Source organism: Eucalyptus grandis, chromosome 10 (assembly GCF_016545825.1).
Source record: "Eucalyptus grandis isolate ANBG69807.140 chromosome 10, ASM1654582v1, whole genome shotgun sequence".
Classification (NCBI taxonomy): Eukaryota; Viridiplantae; Streptophyta; class Magnoliopsida; order Myrtales; family Myrtaceae; genus Eucalyptus; species Eucalyptus grandis.
In genome coordinates this window covers 9,992,727-10,017,187 of record NC_052621.1, presented here as the reverse complement: position 1 = coordinate 10,017,187, position 24,461 = coordinate 9,992,727, and the positions used below count along the sequence as shown (strand labels likewise).

At 36.9% G+C, this 24,461-nt stretch overlaps 1 protein-coding gene and 1 long non-coding RNA gene across 2 annotated transcripts; one reads left to right on the top strand and one right to left on the bottom strand.

The window, feature by feature from the left end:
- Nucleotides 1-900: 900 nt before the first annotated feature.
- On the bottom strand, nucleotides 901-3,680 carry LOC104421629 (heavy metal-associated isoprenylated plant protein 3). Its single transcript, XM_010033640.3, has 5 exons — nucleotides 3,459-3,680; nucleotides 3,152-3,323; nucleotides 2,529-2,767; nucleotides 1,812-1,899; nucleotides 901-1,658 (listed from the first exon to the last, which is right to left on the bottom strand). The coding sequence occupies exons 1-5, from the start codon at nucleotides 3,663-3,665 to the stop codon at nucleotides 1,237-1,239; spliced, it is 1,128 nt and encodes a 375-aa protein (XP_010031942.2). The 5' UTR covers nucleotides 3,666-3,680; the 3' UTR covers nucleotides 901-1,236.
- Nucleotides 3,681-15,008: 11,328 nt separating this feature from the next.
- On the top strand, nucleotides 15,009-22,364 carry LOC120289063. Its single transcript, XR_005547011.1, has 2 exons — nucleotides 15,009-17,372; nucleotides 17,746-22,364. It is a non-coding gene; the product is annotated as an uncharacterized LOC120289063 (long non-coding RNA).
- The last annotated feature ends 2,097 nt before the right edge of the window (nucleotides 22,365-24,461 follow it).

The following is a 24,461-nucleotide window of genomic DNA, read 5'->3' as shown; positions in this document are numbered from 1 at the left end:
CCTTTATCTTCCCTTTTTTTCTTTTTAAAAAAGAAGAACCAATTTTATTTTTGTCATGAAATTGTTACACCGAAAAAGCGCCCATTGACGCTATCAAATTAGAGATAATTTTCAAAATTGTAATTATTTGATGAAAATATAATTCATTTAGTCAATTTTAATAGGAAATAGCTGATGTGAACGACGGTCATTTTTTATGATAAAGCTGATGCAAACGTGACTAAGATAGTGACCAAACACATAGCAGAAGTGATTGACATGATTACCAAACCTTAGAACCCAAGTCCAAAAACTCAAGGGACAAATTCATAATAAAAGAGACAAGTCTTAGAATATGAAAGTGGAATCCCAAATATTCATAATTATATATAAAAAAGAAAGAGAAAGACTTTAATGAGATGGAGAAGAAGGATACACACATTCAACCAAATCACTAGATTTACTTAGAGCACCTCTAGCATAACCATGTCATAGTATCATAGTTGAATGTTAGCCACAAAACCAAAGGTGAATCCCACCATTATTTCTATATTTATTTTGTCATTCATTACACTTGTGGTCAGCATATAATGGTGATATTGTTACTCGGTTATATGATCATTTCTCATTTACTTATTTTATTCAAGTTCTTTCCTCTCTTTCATTTTACCACTCTCGCTTTTTGAAAGTTTTGATCCGAGCTTGTGTTGTCGGGTTTTAAACTACAACCCTTTGATCAATACTACAAAGGATCGCATGTCGTTCACATTTACCAAATTCCAACTCACATCATAAACTTTCCGATCGCAAAAATCCCCAAATAGCACCTGCCCAGCTTCGTTGATTCTGGCCACAAAAGGGACACAAGAACCCCACCCCATACAAAATTCGAAATAAATTGAACAAAAAGGAGCTAAAAAGTACCAAAAACTAACGAAGAAAAGATCCAATTCAAGACGAATGAACAAAGAGGAGCCAAAAAGGTACCAAAAACTAAGGAAGAAAAAACAAAAATTCAATTCTCCATAACCATAGTCCGAATCAAACTTAATTGACAAAACTAGTCTTGAAAAGTCAACCCTTACCCACAAAAGATATTAATAAAGTCAACCCCACCACCACCATCTTACCTTTCTAAAATTTCTCTGCCTCTCTATTCTCCTCGTATATACAGTAATTTCCAAATACCTGCTTCCAAACATATCACATGTATGATAAGCACTAGCTCGAGTGACATCATAATTCGATTCAAGGACATCACATGATGTGACATGCATTCGGGTTCTCGTCGCTGAACATCTGAGGCGCGTGCAAGTGGTTCCCATACATATACGCGTAATTGTAGCCGTAACCAGGCGGTAATCCGTAGTACTCCATTCTGCTCCCTCCGAAATACTCTCCAGGTATGCCATAGCTCTCCTCCACCCCATCATGGCCGCCGTCATCCCCTCCTTCCTTACCCGCATTCCCTCCGCCTTTCTTGTTCTTCTTTCCTCCACCCTCGCCCCCGCTGCCGCCGCCGCCGCCGCCTCCTCCTCCATCCTTGTCTTTCTTCGGTTGGACGGCTTCGACCGGCCTCTTCATCTTCTCCTTCAAACTCTCCATGAGGGCCTTCGCGTCCATCGTGCCCGTCACCGCGACCAAATCCTTCTCCTTGTCAAATTGAATGTTTTGTACTCCTAGGATCAAAGCCAGAAGCAATCGGTGAGCGATTGCCCATGCCGCGAAATCTCATTAACCCACAAATTAAAATGTTAATTTAAACTACGGAAAAGATGTTACCGTGACGGTAAGGTAAAAACAGGGAGTGAGATTAAAGTAATTGAACCTACCTTTGACTTTCGTGGCGGTTTTGTAAATCTTGTCGATGCACCCCGCGCAGTGCAATTCCAGCTTCAGAACCGCCGTGCTCACCGGAGGCTGAATTAAAATATACAGCTTCTAATTATCAGTAGATATAAATGCGATTATATGTATGTGTGGTCAAGAAGCAAACCTTAGACCTTGCAATAAACAATCATTTCCAGATTCTGACCTAACGAGAACCCAACCACCACAATTTCATGCATTAACGTGACCGTTCAGAATCTCGTCAATATAAAATTCGAGCATCCCAAAAACAGTGATGATCATAATTTCGTGACAAATTGTACAGAAATTAACCACGGGACAACAATTTCCCAGTTCACAACATTCATTCAATGTGCCACCTAACCGCATAATGGAGAGGACCTAACTTTCTTCCCAATTATATTTTTTTTTTAAAAGAAAAGAAATTCACTAAAATTCATAGCCTTGGACAATTAACATAAACTATTACTAATAAAAAGATAAAAAAAAAAATCTATTTTTCAAATTTATTCTTGAGGGGATAGTCTTTTTGAAACGGACTGGAGGGGTTCTTCTGGTGAACCATAAGGAGACAAGCGAATGAAAGGAAGGCCACATGCAGAGCGTGGAATCCCAAGAACAAACGAGATATAAATACACGAAGCAGGAGACCAAAATGGTCCCGGGAGTGAAAATTCAAACGTCGAGAGAATGCCAACCTCTTTGGGTTTCTTGTCCTCGGCCTTTTTATCTTTGGCCTTCTTGTTGTTGCCGTCCGGAGATGCCGACGATTTGCTGTCCTTGTCCTTGTCCTTGTCCTTCTTGGGCAGCTGAGGCGACACCACCTCCACCTTCTTCTTCGTCTTCCCCTCCAGCTCCTCCCGAAGCTCCCACGGGTCCATCTCCCCCCGCACCGTCAGCTTGTTCGCCTCCCACTCTGCCTTCGCCTTCTCCACCCCTTCACAGACCAACCGCAGAACGCGGGTCGGAGTCAGATTTTCTCGGCTCACTCGAAATCTTCGGAATCCGTGAGCTCGATATGGAAAAAAGAAGGAAAGAAAAACAGGGCGAGAAACAGTCGAAGCGGGGTGCAGAGGAGGGGAAAAAACAGAGCACCGAGCCGGTTTTGGCATCGGGGGATTTGGAAAAGTCGCAGTAAGTGAAGAACGAAGCAAGACCCACTATTCAGCGCGCCTACTCCGAAGTCGAGAGAGGGGCGAAATACGAATCTAAGATCGGGACTTCGAAATCGCAAATGAAAAACAGAGCAGAGCCTCGTCGCGCAGCTTTACACAAAAATCATCTGAATGAGAGAGAGAGTGGAGACGATGTTTAGTAGTACCCTTGACATTCTTGGCCCTTTTGACGATCTTGTCGGCGCAACCCCCGCAGTGCATGTCCATCTTCAGGACCACCGTGAAGCCATCCTCGCCTTCCTTCTTCTTGTTCTCCACCTCCCCTCCTTTGCTCTTCGCCTCCTGCTTCGCGTCGCCACCTCCCTTGTTGCCCTTCTTCTGCACACGGCGAGATAAAAGCCCAAAACACGAGAGACAATAAGGGAAGGGAAGAAGAAGAAGAAGAAGAAGAAGGGGAGAGCGAAAAAGGAGTGAACTCGGGGAGAGGACGAGGACGAGGACGAGTCGACCCACCTTGCCCATTCGGGGAGACTCGGGTTTCGCCTGCGGACGAGCGGACGAGCGTGACTCGGAAGATAGAATCGGGGGATCGAGGGAGGAGGAAGTACCGGTGGATTCAGTGCGGGGGTGATTTTTATAGCGAGCGAGCGAGCATTTTGGTTTGCGAAAGGGGGGAGTAGTTGCGACGGAAGTGGCGATGGCAGTCGGATGGATGGGCATGGCCCTGGCTCGTGCACCATGCATCATGCACATCATGCACATCATGCATCATGCATCATGCATCATGGTGGACAATGGATCATTCCATGATAGATCACTGAAAATTAATTTGCTGGGGAGGGAGTGTACTTTTCCTCTTTTCTTTTCACCCTTTTTCTTTTGAAAAAATTTCTAAAAAGCCATCCTCACTTTTTAACCCTGCGCCACTTTCCATCCTCCATTTTAATAAACTACGACTTTGCATAAAAAAATAAAATTTCATCTCGGACGGCGAATTGCTTCCCGCGTGAATTGGCATTTTTTATTTATTGATTTATGATGCCGCTATTTCTTCTTCCTAAAGTAAACCCCCCAACCCGACTGTGATTCCAAATTTTCCCACACTACATAAAATTCCTGTTCATTAAGAAAACCGTGACTTTAACCACTCCGCCTAGCTTCGACCGCCGCACTAGCAGTAGCTGCCATCTTTTGGCCATCTCACGGGGGGCTCAACAATGGGGTATGGTGGCCGGAGGTGTTTTGAATTTAAAGGTCGGACTGCTGGTGGAAGAAACTAAAGCTAAGCTATGATGATTTGAGGAAGAGGATCTAACATTAAGATTAGAAATAGGTGTCTGTGTTGGAGGGAAAGGCATCAGATTCAAAGAACAGGAATTATGTTCTGCGTATAACCTAGCATTGAAAGAAAATATACGTAAAAAGAAACAATAATATTCTTCAATAACAATTTGTAGATTGAAGAAAGAGGGAGCGGTTTTCCACCATCAATTCTTACATTTAATTGAAAAACGTTACGGAACAATTTTCTATCATTAATTCTTGCATTTAATTGAAAAATGTTACAAATCCGTTGCAAATGGAGAACGGTCAAACCGTTCTTAAACCATTGTAGAATGTTACAAAAATGTTACATATTAATGATGGACAAAAACCGTTTCAACAATCCCTTGTATATAATGCCAAGTTATTGTAATGGAGTATAATACATCGGAATCGGTGTTTGTTAGGCTATGAACCAGACTTTAAAAAAATGGAATTAAAATCACGAAATCATTGGTAAAGTTTGAAACTGTTATGAATCAAGATTTTTTTTTTTTTTTGTCAATTATAATTTTCACCGATCACTTTATGCTCCCACAATTTCGTTGTTCAATGTGGTTTTGCACTAATAGGTCATGCGCGTCTCCATTTATTCATAAGTGCTCTAGAGATTATTGCCAATAATTTTATAGGAGCGCCCCCACTCCACACTTCTATAGATGATTCCATTGAGCATGGTCTACAATTTTATACACAACCAATAATAGCTATAGAATTTATTAAGAGCTTGGCTTAGCCTCATTTTCATTGCAATCTTGCACTATTACATTATTTTTTTTTTATAGTACATCACTATAACAACAAGTGACTTGTTTTTACCTATAGAAACCTAATTAATGGAATCGCCAATCACATGAGTTGGGTTACTATCATCGTTGATTTTTTTCAACTGGCTTAAGTCCCATTCTCCTCAATGTATAAGTAGAGAATCATACAAATTCACATTTAACTTTACATAATCGATGAACATAATTTCATCTTTAAGCGGTTGCTTTTCACATCATGCCTCAACCAAATATGTTTATTTTTACCATTGAAAGTTTTTTCATGGCAATTGTTATTGCCTCTTGGCAATGCATGGATATTAAAGGTGTTGGTTTTATTTACAAAGGAATATCTACTAAGAATTTTGTTAGCTACTCACCATTATTTGCCATATTTGAGTTTACCACTCATTCTTTCACATTTGTCACTATATTGGCTTGGGAAATGACTACAACAACTACACCATCAGATCATTTGCTTCAACCAAGTCACTTTTTTTATTTTTTGGTTTAATTGGATCATCATTTCCCTCAATAATTTTTGTTTGGTTAATTTCCAACTTACAGCATATCCATCAAAGGTGAACCCATATCCTATAGTGATTTTGCCTTATATGAATGTGAGATCTAATTAACATCATCGTTTCCTTTTAACATAGTGAGAAATCCACCATGTAAAATGCCATAATTTTATATCGATATGGCTGCAAAATTGCAACTCTAAAGTCCATATTTGACATTCATATCTTTATGTTTGGTCCACACTTTTGCTCATTTCGTCTCATATTCACGCACATAAAACAGGACGCTCAATTCTCATACAGCAATTTAAAAGATAGCCCATTTCACAAATTATAAATATATATGTAGGTAGCATCAGTCGCACGTAGACTTCAGAATAATACAGAAATTTAGCAGTTAGCACATTGAAATTGCCAATATGACCCAGAAGTAAAAGATGAGAATAAAATCATATAAACAACTCCCACATAAAGAAGATTTAGGGAAAGAAGAATAAATGCATATATCCCAACGTAAGAATGAAGGGCTTATCTTCTTGATAACGAGATTTAGTGTTTTCCCATACATCCACACATTATATAATCACCGTTATCCATCTGAACATTATGCTATTAGATTTTCAATGAAGAGGATTACATGACATAAAAAAGAAAACGCCCAAGGTTCAGCTTAATTTCGTGGAAAAGTAATCCAAGAAAATTGGTTCAAGAAACAACACTTTGCTCATAGCAGCAAGGATAACAAAATTAATACGATGTTGTTCATTTCCAGAAGTCACTTGACACATTGCTAGTCAGCAATTATCATCACTTTAGCTCAGTAATCCAACACTTGACACCGTATTCCTTAAGTTGGTTCTGAACAAAGCCTCTTCATTGGCAACAATTTTTCCTATTAAATAGGCAAAATAATCTCTGAAATCAAACTCAACTAAGGTATTAAAAGCCATTCATTCCCACTACAATATCGAACTATGCCTCGCTCGATGTATAATTACGTGATCACGATTTCGTATCTTCACCAAAAATCATGTGCAGACCAGTGAATTCATGAATAAAAAATAGAAAGTCATATGAGTGCCCCAATTTCCAGTTCTAGATGCATGCTTAAAAAAGATAACCATGAACTTGAGAGAGAGAAAACCTACGAAAGTCCAACTTCCTCTCACAAAAACATAGGTATTGAAGTCTCAAAAGGCGATATTATACACAATAGTCTTATTGAAACAACCAAAAGCTCTTTTGTGCTGATGGTCAGTAATGTTCTGCGACAAACCACCCACAAATATGTGATATTTGTCTCTCACTATCTCTAAGTCGTCATTCAATTCCAATAGCGCTAGTAGCAGTGGCAGTCCTAATTTGAGAATCCATAAGGCGGTTATTCTTGAGATTGTTAGAAAAAATATACGAGAGATAAGAATTGTTAGGAAATCTATTGAAAAAGATAAAATTAAACAAAAATATTTGAGGCATGTTAGCATTTTCTTTAAGGATAATTCTGTCTCTCAGAATACAAAATTAGGTGCAATAGATACTAGCAATTATCCTCCTAAAAAACAACCAACCTTCCTCCTTATTCCGCACAAAATAAAAGATACTAGATGGTATTGAAGTAAAAAATTGGAGGATATTTGATTTTTCCCCTTTTTCCCTTTTTTCTTTTTCCTTTTTTTGATTTCTCTATTGATTTTATTTTCACGTGTTTAGGGCGAGAGGAGGAGATAGAAAAGTGGGTGTGAAATTAAGAAAACTTGAATTTTTGTAAAAGAGCATCGGTGTCCCTTTAACGATCATTGTTCTTGTAAATTTCGATATTTAGAAATGCATGTGAAGTTGAACATTTAAAAATGAAGATTGAGATAAAATATTTGGAAAAATACGGTGGTGGGAGTTCTAAAACTTTCGATTCGTCCACCTAAATCATAAAACTTATTGATTTTGCACGCTTCAGCCCTTTCGTTAAGTCTATCAGTCTATATACTTAATTTTTTCTTATTATTTTATCCAAATTCATGTGGCTTTTGAACACACAATGACATTATTTTGTGGGTGCCACATCAGAAAATTTAAAAGATCGAAATCGAAAATAAAAAATCCAGAACATAGAAAAAGGTAAGTGGGCTGATGAGAGCCCGTGGAGGGGGAGGTTGCTGGCTGGAACGACTGGGGTTGTGGTGAGGGTGACCGAAGGTCGGAATCGCCATAAGCGAGGGCGTGTAGGCCCTCCTTTGCTTGTATTTTGGGCTTGTCGCCTGAGCCTTGATAAAGAGGACGCTGTTGCTATTAAACCATCGTCTTCTTTTTTCTTCTTTAATTGTTTTTCAATTTCAATATTCCTCCCTAGCTCTCGAGATTGCCATGCCATGCCATGCGAGGGCCGGGCGACCCTTGTCTAGTGTGGCGAGATTTGCCCCCGCCACTTGCAAGGGCAAGCCGACCATTGCCCCTTAAACTACCATTCCCGATCGTATTGTATCTTCTTCTTTCTTCTTTTATTCTTTTCGATTTTGATACTTGATTTTTATCTTCATTTTTTCATTTTTATTTATTTCCAATTTTTTTTTAATTTTATGACGTGGAGTTATAAAATGACAATGTTTTTATGTTCAACTATTAAAAAAAAAAAAAACTTAACAGAGTCATGTGTAGATGTCCGTCCCTTTAAAACTCAAAAGGCATGAATGGATGAAAGTTATAAATTTTAAGACCTGTCCGGTAATTTATTTCATATATACATCAATGATTTGAAAGAAAAAAGAAGAAGAAATATACCTAATCATGATAAATCTCCTGCAACCTAATACCAAAAGAAGAGTCAAAGAGGAATCTGCAAAGCCACCCACCACGGGATATCATTCCGTCAGTACACGCAGACGTGGATTTAGGACACTATATATTTTATTAACCAGGGTACCATATAAAGAATACAATTCTTGTAACGTAACACGCCGACAAGACAACTAATCTTCTCGAGTCTAATGCTCAGCATTCCATCTCAGTCGTCCTGCATTTCACATCATGTCTCTGCCAATTCTGTTAGATGTTTTTTTAGTGAGAAACAAGATGTTATTCATTCGTGTTTATTATAAGTATCTATATTATTGAGAGTTATTACAAAAAATCTCTAAACCTTAACCCAATAAATAATGTAATCCATGAAATCTTAATTCATTCAATATGATTCTTAAATTTTTGGTAGATGTTCAATATAATCCATATACTATATGAAAATATTCAATATTATTCTTATATTAATTTAAGTTAACGAAGTTTGCTAATTTGGCTTCCGATTCGGTAAGTTTTTTAGAAAAGAAAAACATTGCGCATATATTATTAATGTAAGATATTCAACTCAAATTGGAATATGATAATGGATGTCATCAAATAACATTGATAATCATTTTAATTCCAAATTGAACAAATTAAGCAAATTAAAAGCATTATCAATTTAAGTTGAATATCTTACATTGATAATCATTTTTTTTCCAAATTAATGGAATGACAACATCAAATATCTTTATATATTTTAGTAGTAAAAAGGTTTGAGGATCACATAGAACAAATAAAAATTTATGAGAGACGTTGTACATCATTGGAGACCAAATTGAAAAAAATATAAGTTCAAAGATGACATTACATATTGCCATTAAAGTTTATGGATTATTTTTGCCATTTTCCCATATTATCACTTCATTGCACGAACTAAAAAATGACTAAAGAATGTCCACTCCACCCTTATTTGGGGTTGGAACATGAAATGAGAATTAACACCACATATTTTTTCCATTAACAATTTTCACTTTGTAAATTAGAGATAATTTGTTAGATTTCACAGTAAAGTTAAATATCGACTGTCGGTTGAATTGTTGGAGCAAAGGAAACTCTACGCACCAATGAGCATGAAGTCTGGGTCATTGAAAAAAAAAATATTTCTCTAAGAATCTCCTTTCATCAGCTATGGGAAATTGAAGATTTTGGGGAAATAAAAGAGAGGAATAATAGAATGAGAGATTGCCTGAAATCTGGACCTATTGGGCTTTCTAGTCAAGAGAATGGATGGATACTCAGCCCATGTTACCTTTAACAGCTAAACCATCACATTAGTTAATGACGTCTCATTGCTTATGTGACAGAAAATGAAAAAGTGATGTTAATTTGGCGCCGAATAAGCAAGAAAAAAGAAAACCTAATTTAACAGTATTGGTCACAGGAGCACCTTCACAAATCAAGGATTGTAATGATTGCACAAATTCAGAAAGTTATATTATTTGGTTGCACAAAATAAAAGTTGGGGATCAAACTTTACAAACGTTGAAAGTTAGAGCACTAAATCTACACTTATCCTCTTTTTTTTTTTTTTTTCTTTCTTTTTCTTTTTTGTTGTACTAGGTTAAGCTTATGAGTGTAATTGCTATTTTTCCTCAGCAACTGTAGTTGTGAAAAAGGGTACTACAACTTTTCTAAGACAGCATTTGCTAAATATCAATCTACTCTCTTAACTTGTCAAATGTGGGGCTATATGTAAATTATCTCGTACATAAAAGTGGTAGATTTTCTTGAATTAAATTAGGGATACTGGATTTTCATTAATAATATGCACATTTTCCTTTAATTTTTTTATAGTGATATATCTTAGTTATTTTGTGCGATAGACAGCAAAACGCATGTATTTATACGGTGTTACAAGGTTTGACTTAAACACTTGAGTTTATATATGAGTGGAGGTGACTACATGTACATATAAGGCCCATTTAAGCTTATATTAAAGCGAAATGAGACTTTAACACTCTTGCCACGTGTAAATTTAATTGAAGTTGAATACATAGGAAGCCGAAAAACGAAGCTGCGTTCTCTTTACACAGAGGCCACCGACGAAGTCCCTAAACATGCAAACGTGAAGCATGCGAGTGAAAATATATATAAAGTGATGAAAACCTAGAAATACTTTAAAGAAAATGTGAGCTGGAATCAAATTCGTGATCTCGACTTATTACCAAATTATAAAAAAGGTTGTCCTAAAGGTTGTGATTGGAGGTTATTTTGTTTAATAGAAATAAAAGGTACTCATGGCCTAATTGGCTCTACGACTCTTGTTTTGTGAAAAAGAATAAACGCTTTTAACAGAGTGATTAGACTGACATTTGCTTTTAAATTCTCTATCAAGTCATATCAAGCCAAAAAATTTCATAACTTTCAAGATTTAAATAATTCTTAAAATCTTGATAGAAAAGTCAAATGAGTACTTTTGTTTAATTGCACAATACCTTTCAATCAATGATATCGAATTGACAAGTCGATTGAAATATATTGTGTGAAATACACGTCAATCCAATATGAACCTTATGAGTTCCGCTGTCTCATCTCAAATACGAGAGGCTACTATACTTACTTATCTCTCCAAAGAAAAGACGAAAAGTCTATGTGAATCTAAATATCTTTGAATTTTATATCCCAGAGTTCAGACGAAACAAGTTAACGGCATACTCAGGTCAAAAACTATACAATAACAATTGCTAAGTGCATGAACTACCAAACAAATGATCAATTCTATTTATCAAGTTAGTTTTTCTTGAATTCTTTTTACTATTTCCTAGTTAACGCATTTGATTTCAATAAATTGTCTTAAAGAGAAGGAGAAAGGTCGGATGGTTATAATTTTTTTTCTTTGTTTCATATATTTAGCTTAAGATTTAATTAATGCCGACATAGTTGAGGGAAATATGCTAAAATTGGATCTAATTTGACATAATCTTGAATTATCTTATGAATATTTAATTATTTTATTTTTATCTATAAATGTGATTGATTTGATATTGAGGTGATTGCAAGGGGGACGAATCCTATTCTTACCTCTTAAACTATTGTCAAACGATTGTTGGATGTGTCTCCCAGGGCGACTCAAAAAGGAATGAGAAGAAAACCCTAACGCTCAATATCCTCCGTCCCCATGGTTTTTCTTTACCCAAAACCCATGCTTCCCTGCCTCCCTGGCCTCTGAACCCATTGAAGACTTCCTAGCCCTCCTCGCCGAGCCTCATGGCCAGACTGTGGTTGCTCTCCAGTTCATGCCATGGTTCATTTTTAACGAGCATGTCGTCGTTGCCCACCAATACGAAATCGATCAACTCCTCATCTCTTTCAAGATCAAATCGACCGATCAGCTCGACCCATTTGGCGAGTTCTACTCCTTTCTCCTTTGGTGATGAGGCCTTAATTGAATCCAACACGGGGATTTGGCAATCTAATGCCAGGTCAGAGGGCATCTTTGGTGAATGCAACTCCACAGCAATAACCTTCTAAATCATTCTTTTCATTGGTCCTCATGCACTTCAACAACTACCAAGAGTTCGACCAAATATATCCTGAGAAATATACGGGATTTCAACCAAATCCATCAAATACAGAGAAAAGGGAAAGCTAATTGAGTACATCTATGTTGATTAAAAATTCAAAGCTTAATAATGTAAATTCTCTGTTAAAATACGCCTACCATCAATGATATTTATTCATGGCTTGCGTTGGACCTAGAGAGGTAAATTTATTCCACTACGCCAAACATATCCAGGATACGAAAGGAAAAAAGGGGAGGGGAAGGGCCAAAACGAGAAATGACATGAAAATGAGTCTCTTTTCTCCCAAATAAAAAATAAAAAATCCAAAACCTTCTCACGTGTATAATGTCACAATTAGGGATGGATTAATATGCGACAATGAAAAAAGAAGAAGTCAGTAGGGCCACAATGAAAGACAAAAACAAGAGATTGGGTTTGATAAAACGGGCTTAGCTGTCTCCATCGAAACCTAATAATAATTGAGAGTAGGTGGGGCCTTGTCTAGTCTAGCGAATAATTAGTGAAGGCACGATGAATAATTCGTAAATTGAGCAAATTTATTCTTGACTTAAAAATTGAATTTGTATCGGATAAAATTCTGGCAAAATCTTGTAATAGCTGGAGAACATGAATACAATATTTCGTATATTTATATTCCAAAAATTCTAGTGCTTGGCAAGGTTTTTATCCAAAAAATAAGATTAATATGGACTTGGCTTTGCTAATTACAGGCCGCAGTCAATGCGTATATATGCGTTGCTAAAAGTGTGTCATCTCTACGTAAAATGTAAAAGTTGAATTAAATACATTAACGTATGATTTTATGAGAGTAAGTAGAATAAATTTTAATTGATTAATTAATTAGAAAGATCAAGTTGTCTTATTTTATGGCATATGGTATGATGTGATATTGTGTCTTGTCATATTAGAAAATATGAGGTGCACAAATATGCAAAAAAAAATCGAAAGGTGCATTTATTTATGAAAAATGAATGATTTGAAAAATATTTTATTAAAATTAATCACTTGTACTGTCTACGAAAATGAATGAATTATTTTTGAAATTATTTAGACATGAATTATCGATGATAATAAAGACATTTTTCATTGATTAATCATTTTGATATCGCACATTGGCAAGGTATATATTTTCATCACGAAAGTTGTTATTATTTACTTTATTTTGACATACAAATAGAAATCAAAAGAATATTAAGATCGTTCATTTCTCTTTCAACTAAAACATAATCTAAATACACATAATGATTTCATTTGAAATTTAAGAGATTAGTAGATTAATAATTAATTAAAAGAATGAACTGTATGACTTTCAGTATGTGATATATATTAAAGAAAATAATTGGCGTTATCCCATTGTAATTAAGCTGGAAATCAAATTTTCAAGATAGGATTTAATAGTAGTAACTTGGAAATGAAAAAATCGTTGGAAGAAAATAATATTGAAATATACAATAATGAAGACTAAAATCTTATGATTCATCCTGACACTAACACTTTAAACGCAAAAAGAATGGAGGGAAATTAAAATTTCACTTCAAAAGAAAATTGAGAAAAAGGAAAAAAGAAAAAGCTTCGTTTATAGTATAATGAAAAAAGGGAAGGGAAGATATGGGAAGATTTTTATTATTATTATTTTTTAATATTTTGCAAGAGAAAAGCAAATAAAAGGGAGAAAAAAGAGGAAGACAGTGATATCGGAGGAGCTTTTATTTCAGTAAGATAGGGACATAAAAAAGAGGCAACGAGGGAGAGGGTGACACATGTCCTCCCAGATCCTACCTCATGTGTAGGTAAGATCATATATCTCAATAAAAATTACATTGATAAATTTTTTGTTTACACTTAAACGAAAGTAAAAAGAGTTCCACCAAAATTCGAAATATCATTTAATTATCAAAAGATGATGGAAAAAAAAAAAAAAAACTATACATGACTTTTGTTGTTAATATTAGATTGTTGTTAAAGTATCGAGACTCGTAAATCTAGAAAGAGTCAAGATATGTGAGAAGAAAAATTTAGAATAAACCAAAAAGCAAAAATAATTCTTTCAAAATGAAGTTCAAGTCTCGATAGGGATATATACAATTTTTTTTTTTTGGGGGGGGGCTCTAAAGATATACACAAGATTTATTTGGTGATAAGTTCATGTATATTCAAAATAATAAAATGCTTTTTTTGATACATGCACGGATCGCAACTTATTGATAGTGACATTGATCTTATCGCAAATGATGAAAAAGCCAATTAATTTGCAAATATATTTGATACTGTCACGTCCAATGGTAGAAGTTTCACTTTATAAAAGAAGATTCGTTTTAAGATGTGTGACCCCTTTGACTTTAGTCTAAATCAGGCTTCCACCTTGATGGTGGAGAGTTTTTTTAGCATGGTGTAGCAAAAATGGGTTAGGCTTGATGTGTGACGGTTCTATCTTGTTATAGAAAAGCTTCTTATTTATATGTTATATCATGTGTCAAATCGACATATCATCATCAAATTTATAATTTTCATTTGAAATTTACTATTTAAATATTGAATGGTTATTAATGCACAAATTAAGTAGGTCTGGTTCGGCGAAATCATGCTAGGGTAGACAAGAACTTTCTTCTTTCTCGCGTTGATTTGCTTCAAGAATATATACTCTGATGAATGAATTTATCACTAATAAAACAAGGCCGGTATATAGTATCCTACTTATAATCCGCGCTAAATTGATCAAAAACCCTCTACACCAATAGCGTGAAAGTCCAATATGAAATACCTAGTCGCAACCAGACTTGGTTGGCAGACCTTTGCCGCGGCAAAATTGGGATATCATCTGGCCTCGAGGTGGAACTTCAGGCGCTGCCCGAGAGATTGAGTCTAGCTCAGCAGAGAGCGGGAGAGCAGAAAAGCTTTCGCTCGAATTAGATTGATGTCGATTTGCATCGCGTGCTGCTGCTATTTGCATTCTTGGTCAGGATTGCCTTCGAGGCCTCGCTTTGTGAAGAGAAAAAAGCAAGTTCCAATCGATGCCAGCGGAATTGCCAGTCTTTAGAGGTGTTTTTGCAGCCGTGCTGCTGATGATGCTGCAGAGGTGCCCTTCGCAGCCGGGCAAGAATTCACCGAATCATCTTTCTCCCTTTTGCTTCCCTCCACCCTCTCGAGCGTTCCAAAGGTGGTGGGGGCGCCTCGGGTTTCAATCGATTTGATCACGTGAGGGAGACGTTTATCGAGATGGCGATAAAGTCTCGGCCAATCCGCCCTCATCAAATGACCTGAACTCCGCAGGCGGATTTATGACTGGCGAGAGAGAGAGAGAGATCGGGTGAGGAAATCAGGAGGTGGGCCGGCCTCGGGCACGGACGACGCCTGGCGGGAGCCACCACCACCGGGGGAAGTCCCACGTGCTGGTGCTGGTAGGGCTCTGCATCACGTGGCCGGAGATGACGGAGATTCTTACCATGTATCTATTGTCCCACGTGCTGGTAGGCTCATAGGACAGACACATAGTGTACTCGTTTCCCTCCCTCCCTCTCTCTCTCTCTCTCTCTCTCAATTTCTTCCTCAGTGTGGGTGGGTGGAGCCTGTCAAATCCTTATCCGCTCTCTCTCCTTTGTCTCCCCCCTTCTCCGCCTTTTTTCATGTAATAAAAAGCCAGAGACTTCCGTTAACTTGCGAAGATGCCATGGCTCCTCCTCCTCCTCCTCCTCCTCCTCTCTGTCTGAAGAAAACATGAAAGAGAGGAGCCCAGAGAGAGTGAGTTCCGAAGCAAAAGATTTCGTCAAGGTGTAGCCTTTATCTGCATTTGCACCTGCACCTTAGATCGCGCTCGGTTCTTTCCTGCGTACGTCTCTCTGCCGAGATTTGCCAGAGCCATATCTCGAGGGACTAAGAAAAGGGTTGTTCGAAGAGAAGGAAAAAAAAGTTGCCCCTAAACGTGTTTCGAATTGATATTTCCCTGAAACCCGGAAAGCTAGGAAGAAAAAAACTGCAGATGAAGAAGCAGGGCGCTTGAAAGGTGCAGGTGCAGGTGCAGATGAATGCCATTTTGATTCTTGGTGATTAGCGTCCGTGATGGTCAGATCTCACAGGGATCATGGTAATATTCTCTTCTTTTCTTTTCTTTAGTGGGTTTCTTGAGGCCCCTATATGGTAAATTTAATCTATTATCTTCACAAGACATGGAGATCTCTTGGGGGGTTTCCTTGGGCTTTTTAGCTCCTTCTTGTTTAGAGATTCGGGAGATTTCAAACGGCAGTGAAGTGCGGATCAAGCAAATCACAGAGAACTCTAGATATTCAGTAGATTGCATCTCTTAATATCAGGTGGGAACATGGGGCAAGAACTCGTGAGCGGGTGCTGTCCTTGGCTTTCTCTAAGCTGGATCTAGGGTTTCCCCAATGCTCGAGTACTTTTGCCTCGTTATATTCTCTGAGGTCATTCATTAATTCCAGGGATTCGAATGAACAAATGAACCTTGATTTACAAACTACTTGGCCAGATCGTCGCCTTCCGACAGCTATCATATGTTATGTTTCATATGGATAGCTTTCGTCGTGCTTTAGCTCATAGCACAACCAACTAGCCGTAATGGTTGTTTTTTTTTTTAATCCAATTTGACTTGTTGCATTTACATATTGTGCATATATCTGGGCGCTTATTGATGAAAAGTATGATCAAATTATATGCAAGAGATATGAGAACAATTGAGTTCCCACTGTTTTAATCGAAAAGGGAGGTGCTACAATTTTAGAAAGTACAAAGTAAATATTTCAACGGACGTAGTATCTCTAAAGTTGTAGCACAATTTAGAAAACTACCTCATCCAATTTTATGATGCTATAGTTTTAAGACATGTGTTATCAGACATATAGTCACAACATAATTATAATACAATACAATGACAGGGCAGTCACAACTATACTAGATAGTCTCTTTATGTTAAGTTTACTCTGTTCCGGTATCATAGTTTTAAGTTCATTTTAAAATATAAGTTGACAAGAAGTGTTATCACATATATTATGTATGTGATAAATGTAAGATATGAAGTACAAACCGTGCCGTTTTGTGAATATCGTGATTTGTTGGATTTCTTTGAAGGGGTATAAGAAAAACAAAGGCAAAGGTCGATTTTGTCATGATATCCCCCCGTTTCATGGCCTAATTTACTCCTCCTTTATCTTTCTTTATCATATTTGATTTCCGACTGTTCTTCACTGACACATCACCGGTTTAAAAGCTTTGTCCTGTCATGTCCATCAGCGGCCTTAAATATAAAGCACAAATAACGTCATTTTCTAAAGCTTTTTTTTTTTTTTAGGGGGGTGGGGGTCTTGACATTTTCTAAAGCTGTTAGCTTAAGATTTGAGTGAAAAGATTTATGGTATTATCTATCCACTTGCTTTTTCCTTCTCCTTTTTGGCAAGAGTATACAGATAGAGGAGGCGCTCGTACGAAGGCGGATCTTCGCCATTTGTGAAGGTAGGTTCGTACACAAAATTGTCTTAATTAATTAAGGAATTTTAGAAGGCCTTTGTACATTATAAATTACTGAGATTAGTCCCCAAGGCTTCACTTCCTTCTCAAGACTAGGTTATATCAGTATCGAAATGAAGATTGAAACTGTGCTCATCTAGAATAATTGTAATGCTAGGGTTAATTCGCAAAATGGGTTGTATAAAGTGAAAAAAAGCTCTTTTAGGTGTTTGGATATATCCGATCAATTATTTGAATATCCACTTCAAGTTTATGCTAAGCAGTCTCATAAAATTTTGCTAATCAATCTATATCTAGCACTCTACTCTGAAATGTCAAGCAACTAAACGTTTTGGAACAAAGTTTGTATTGACATCAGGTATTGACAAAAATGGAGTAGAATGATGATCGGGCATTGCTGCTTTTTTATGCAATGGTACATGGCGATATATATTGTTTGCTGTACTATGTTAGGCGTTCCAAGAACTGTATTAATTCTTATGTCTTATTCATATAATTAAGCTACTATTAACTTAGAGATCTCAGATGCAATAATATAAGCAGTCAGAAATACTGAATCATTTTTTTTAAGCGATCTTTATAAGATCATGGTTGAAAACTTCATCACGATAGACATGGGTTCTTATAACTTAATTCTTCAATGGAAGGAAGTAGATGATTCTGCTAAGTATTTGCATTTTCATTTTCTGTGGTTGTTCATTGTCTAAATATTGATGTTTCGTGACAATTTTTTTTAAAATTTATTAGTTTTCTGTCTAGATGTTCAACTGATTCTTTGGGCATCAAATTTTATGGCTTTCGTATGATTTTTTGGTCTTTACTCTCCATTTCTGTCCATTTGGATTCCAATTCTATTGACTGAAGCATAGCATGATTACACAAATGACGCAAACAAATTATAAAAATTATAGAAAAGCACAACCTTCTTATGGTCTGAAGCATTTAAACTTTTGTATCAAACCGAGACTCATCAGATGTCCCGTCCAGTAGTTGAAATGTTGATTGATTTCAGTATCTGAGCAGACCGGAAAATAAGCAGCGAATGACAAGATCTTGATTTTGACTCGTTTGCTTTGTCATGATCAATTGAATGTTGATAACTACACGGTTAAACACTCAACTTTGGCTTTGTCATGATCACCTAGTGTGCTAATTGATTGGTTCGAATGAACAAATGATCCTCAATTTGCAAACTACTTGGCCAATTTGTTGCCTTTCTACCGCTATCATATGTTATGTTTCGTATGGATAGCTTTTGTTGTGCTTCAGCTCATAGTGCAGCTAACTAGTCGTAATGGTTATTTATTATCCTATTTGACATGATGCATTTACATATTTTTCACATGTTCGGGCTCTTATTGATGAAAACGATGATGGTAGTATATTCATGAGATAGGAGAGCAATTGAGTTCCCACAGCTGTCTTAATTGAAAAGGGGAAAGCCACAGCTTTAAAAAGTATATGGTAAACGCTTCAACAGCTATAGCATGGTCTAGGAAGCTGCCTCACCCAATTTTAAGATGCTATGTTTTTAAGACATGTATTACTAAACATCCAATCACAGAGCAGCAATGAATGGTACCACGGTGCAGCCCCAACTGTACTAGATAGTCTCTTCATGTTAAATGCACCCTGTCCGATATCATGTTATAGAGTACATTTTTAAGTTCATTTCAAAGTATAAGTTGACGAGGAGGGTTATTATCTATGTTATACATGTGGTGATAAATGATAAGAGATGAAGTACAAAACACGTTGATTTCTTAGTTTTTTGACCTTTCGGATTTCTTTGAAAGGGTACAAGAGAAACAAAGGAAAAGGCTGATTTTATGAAATGGCTGTTTTCATCGTAATATCCTGTTTTGTGGCCTATTTTACTCCTTTATCCTCCCTTATCGTAATGGATTTCAACTTTTCTTCACTAACACATCACCGGATTACAAGTTTTTAAGTCCTGTCATGTCCATCAGCGGCTTTAGATATAAAGTACAAATAACGTCTTTTTATAAAGCTTTTTCTTTTGGTCTGACATTTTCTAAAGCTTCATAGCTGAAGATTCGAGTGGAAATCTTTATGCTATTGTCTATCCACTTGCTTTTCCCTGCTCATTTTGGGCAGGGTATACAGGTAGAGGCAGCACTCGTGTCGAAGACAGACCTTGGCCATTTGTGAAGGTAAGTTCATCCGCAAGATTTTCTTCATTAATTATGCGAATTTTAGAAGGTCTTTGTACATTATAACTTGGGGAGATCAGTCCCAAAGGATTCATTCTCTTCTTGAGACTAGAATAATTGTAATGCTATTCACAGAATGAGTTCTATCAAGAGATCACAAGCTCTTTTAGGTGTTCAGATATATCCAATCCCTTATTTGAATTTCCACTCAAAATCTATGCTAAATGGTTTTATAGAATTTTGTAAATGAATCTATATTCTGAAATGTCAAGCAACTAAATAGTTTGGAACAATACACATCGACATGGTTGGAACGTTGGACAGGGTGGATAGCAACAAAGTTGGTATTGACATAATTTGCATTGAGTCGGATGTTGATGGCACCTTGCTGTCTTTTTTGCAATCGTACGTGGCTATTTTAATTGTTTGGTGTGCTTAAGTTGTGTTCTAAGAACTATCCACTTCTTATGTCTTGCTGTCAAATAATTAAAGCTACTATTAATTTACAGATAGCAGACACAATGAAATAAACGGTCAGTAATAGGCATAAGCAATCAGCGATACCGTATCAGATTTCTTATTAGATCTTTTATAAGATCACAGTTGAAAGCTTTATTGTGATAGACATGGATTCTTATAACTTAATTCTTCAATCAAGAGAAAAGATGATTCTGGTAATTATTTGCATTTCAAATTCTGTGCTTGTACTTTGTGTATATATCGGTTTATCATGACATAATCTTTCAGATTTAAAACTACCCTCTCTAGATGTTCAACTGAATCTTGAGGCTTCAAACTTTATGGCTTTTATACGATTTTGGTCTTCGGTCTCCAATTCTGTCCTTCTGGCTTCCAATTCTAACAGCTGAAGCATAGTATGATTACACAAATGGCGCAAACAAATTACAAAAAGTATAAAAAGTCACAACCTTCTTATAATCTGCAGCATTTTCACTTTTGTATCGATCTGGGACTGATTAGGGTGTCCCGTCCAGTAGTGCAGATGTTGATCAATTTCAGTATATGAGCAGACCAGAAAATAAGAAGCAAATAACAAGATCTTGAATTTGGCTTGTTTGGCTTTGTCATGATCAATTAGAGTATTAATACCAACACGATTAAACACTTAATGTAAGCTTGAGTGTTTCGATGCTTTTCCAGAAAGTTTTTGCGGGCTTGAGTGTTTTGATGCTTCTCCAGAAAGTTTTTGCGGGACTCTTATCCCAGATCAAAAGGTTGTCCAGTTATCTGATTTTGGTAGCACTTAACCTCTAAGTGAAGGGTTTTAAACAATGATAATAATGGAATCTGGCTTTAATTCACCCTTTCTTTTTGCATTTGAACGCTCATCTTTTAATTTCATATATGATTTTGCTCAGAGGCAGGAAAATCATATCCAAAAGAATCGTTGCTGGTTGTTCCACAATCTCTATGTCCTTTAATGTTAAGCATATAATAGAGAATTGTAAGTTTCAAGTGCAGGAAGCCGAATTTCAATTGGAACAGGGACCCTCATTTATTTTTATTGCCTTCTCACTATCACTGTAGCATGCGTCCACATTTTTTGCTCCTATTGAATCTGTCTTGATCTGACTTAAAGTAAACATCGAGCATGCTCGGTTGCTACTTGTTGGGTTCTATTGTACGAGATTTCAATTCCGTCTAAATGTTTTTAGTGCTGATCGGAGGAAAAAGTAATCTGGTCAATGTCGTTGATGCAACAAGTATTCGAAAGAAATATGTTCAATGTCCTCAGAGTCTGACTAGTAACTTCTTATAGCGTTTGAGCGGGAACTTATATCTATGTACCCGATTTTAGCAAAATTAGGACTAGGACATCATCTGGGCCATCAAGTTTTACAATCTCAGCGCAATGGTTAGTCACAGGCAATCACAGGCAAGACGTTCGAGGGTAAGTCCCTGCAGTCGAGGGCGTACAATTGTTCTACTAAAGCAAAACCGAGGTAGCTTCGAATCTTGCTGATCTTTAAGGATGCATGTCACAGGACAGAGTCATTGGCCGTACAACAGGCACCGCATGTTTGCCCACGATGGTCAATTATATACAAAATATGCTGTTACTTCTGCAAGTCCATATCCTGCCCTTGGATTTGAATATGAGCTTGATTCTTAAGAATGGCCTTCTTGGGCATGATTTCCAGGGCTTGTTCTTGATGTCCAAATTCTACTGACTAGTTCATGTACCTTCTGTTTCATTATCTTCTGAGTTTAATGTTGATATGCTTGTTCTCTCACACACAATGCTTGTGCACCGAAGCAAAAAAGGAGAGGTTGATTAATCATGTAATGACCCCTACAGATACATTATGTTTCATCATTCTCTTTTTCCTAGCATCTGCAGATTTTGGTGGATGTCAGGCATAGAGCAGCTACATGCTTCTTGACGCCATACCACGGAATGGGTCCGCTATAATGGATCGCAATGCAGCGATTTACTTTCCTTATTGCTGCAGTTTGGAAAAAGAGCAAGATAAATCTTCATTTCGCATATATGTAACATTTCTTGGGGAATCATTAGAGAGATTCGGGATAAGGGAAAGAATCTACTTAAGATTAATGTTAGAGAAGTGAAGATTTTGGATTGGGGCATAAGAAATATTCCGGAGCAGCACAATTGATATTTTGCGCTGGGAAAATATTTGCCCTTTTTTTCCTGGCCATCTAGCGTTTGTTTTCTAATTCGACATCGGACACTTTGCAAAGGCAAATTTGCCTTCCGCTAAAGAAATGAAAGGTACGAGAAAGGCGACAGGTGCAACTACCTTTCTTGTGGTTACTACAAGTGTTCTTGTGCTTGTTATGGAATGTTTGGTTTAAGTCATGCTTACTCTAAATCACCGCGGGTGTACATATCGTAGCCGTAGGCACATCCCAGCCAGTGTGCTGGAAGCTTGGGAAATTTTTTACATGAGGTTGGGTAAAACTTGTGGTCTCACATAAAACATTGCGATCTCTTTACCATTGGGTTAGCATGCTGGTTTGTTGTTACGACTTAGAGGCTCAAATATGAAACCTCACTTTTGTGTCATTTGCTTGACATGATAGGCTGAGTCGGGGTCAAGTTCAATATAATAAAAACATTGTACGTTCTTTTTCCAAAAATTTATAAATTTATTGTACATCGGTTAATTTAGTCTTAATCTTTCCAATTTTTCTAATTTAGTTTTAAACTTTTTGACAATTTACTAATGTAGTCATTCTAGCCAATTTTGGCTAGAGTATGCTAATGTGTACTTGACCTAAGTTAGCAATTTTTGGTCAAAATTAGTCGAAATGATTATATTAGTCAATTGTCAAAAGGTTCATGACTAAATTAACAAATTATCAAAATTTTGTTGGCAAAGTTGAAAAATTTGAGATTGAAGGACATTTTGGAAAATTTTACTACCTAATCTTAATGTAAATAATTAAGAAAGATTTTGTGGGATCACGATAAACTATTATGAAAGTTGAAGCTATTAGATGAATGTATGGCTTATTATTTAAATATTCTAATACTTCTCACAATACTTAATTTGGAAATTTAATTGGGGAAACCAATGGAACTTGAAAAGATTTGAATTCAAGACCTTTAGCTCAGATCACAATTAACTGTTCTAAAAAATTAAACTATTAAATGAAGCCGTTGTTTATTATTTAGATATTCTAACAAATTCATTTTTTTGATATGATCAAAGGGAGATGGACTAGTCATTGTGGGCGCAAAATTTGACTTGTTTTATTTTTGGATATTGCATCTTTCAACTATCATTCCATTGTGTCTATGAATTATAAAAAAATAATATTAAGTCCTCATAACAGTAAGCAGATGATGATTTTTAGGTTAACTCTATATTTATAGACTACTTTGCAATGTTCACATGTTCTCTCAACATAAAAATACTAAAAGTGTAAAAAGTTCCGTATGATCCTCCCTTTATTGTCAAATTTTTTTGCTAGCTCACATTGAGGGTCAAATCAGAGAAATTATGATCACTTAAGTATCTTTGACGAGAAATTTCAACATGACTTTTATAATGAGAACTTTAATATGATGTGGATTGAATTTTGATTAAAAAAAAACCGGTCCACGTGGACATCCTGAACGAGGTCGAATGAGCCGACGTGGCTAGTCTTCCAAAAATCGATGTCGCATGCTTGTCTTCTGTTTCTGTTGTTGAACCTGTTTATCCTGAGGTGCTCTCTCTCTCTCTCTCTGAGGAGACATGGGAGACTGTCGCCGAAGGAGGCTGAGAGGCGGTTGGAGGAGGAGGCGCGGCGGGTTGTAAAGCAGACGAAGGAGCTCTAGGCCTACGCCGTCGTGCACATTGCCCATACGTTGATCAAGGAGCAGTTGTTACGGCAGCGCACCCTCGCTCTTGACTCCTCCATCCGCGCCCTCTAGGCCTCCATCAGTGCTTAGGCGAACAGCGCACTGTTGGATTCGGAGCTCCCCAAAAAGCTCGAGGAGGCGTTGCAGAGGGCTAGGCGTGCATCATTGCTGACGGAGACGCATTGTCATTTCTTTTGTTGAAAGCTCAAGGCGTGTTTGACTTAGCTTGTTCTCTTTCCTTTCCTCTGCCGCCGGTTTCATCGTTCTTGCCGTTTAGATGTATGTCGTGGTGGATGATGCTGACTGCGACGCGCAGGCGGCTTTGTGAGGATACGTTTTGGACCGATTAACCTGCCTGCCTTGAGGAAAGATTGAGCTGTCAATTTTTGGGAGCAAATCGATTTAGGATTAAATGGTTGATTTAGGGTTTGGAATTTGAGAATCTCGTTGAATTGGTGATTTAGGGTTTATATTTGGGGCAAGACTCATAGACAACAAAGTTTATGGAATAATATGTTGATTGGACATGACGGCGAACTATGTCGGTCGAAGATATTAATGAAATAT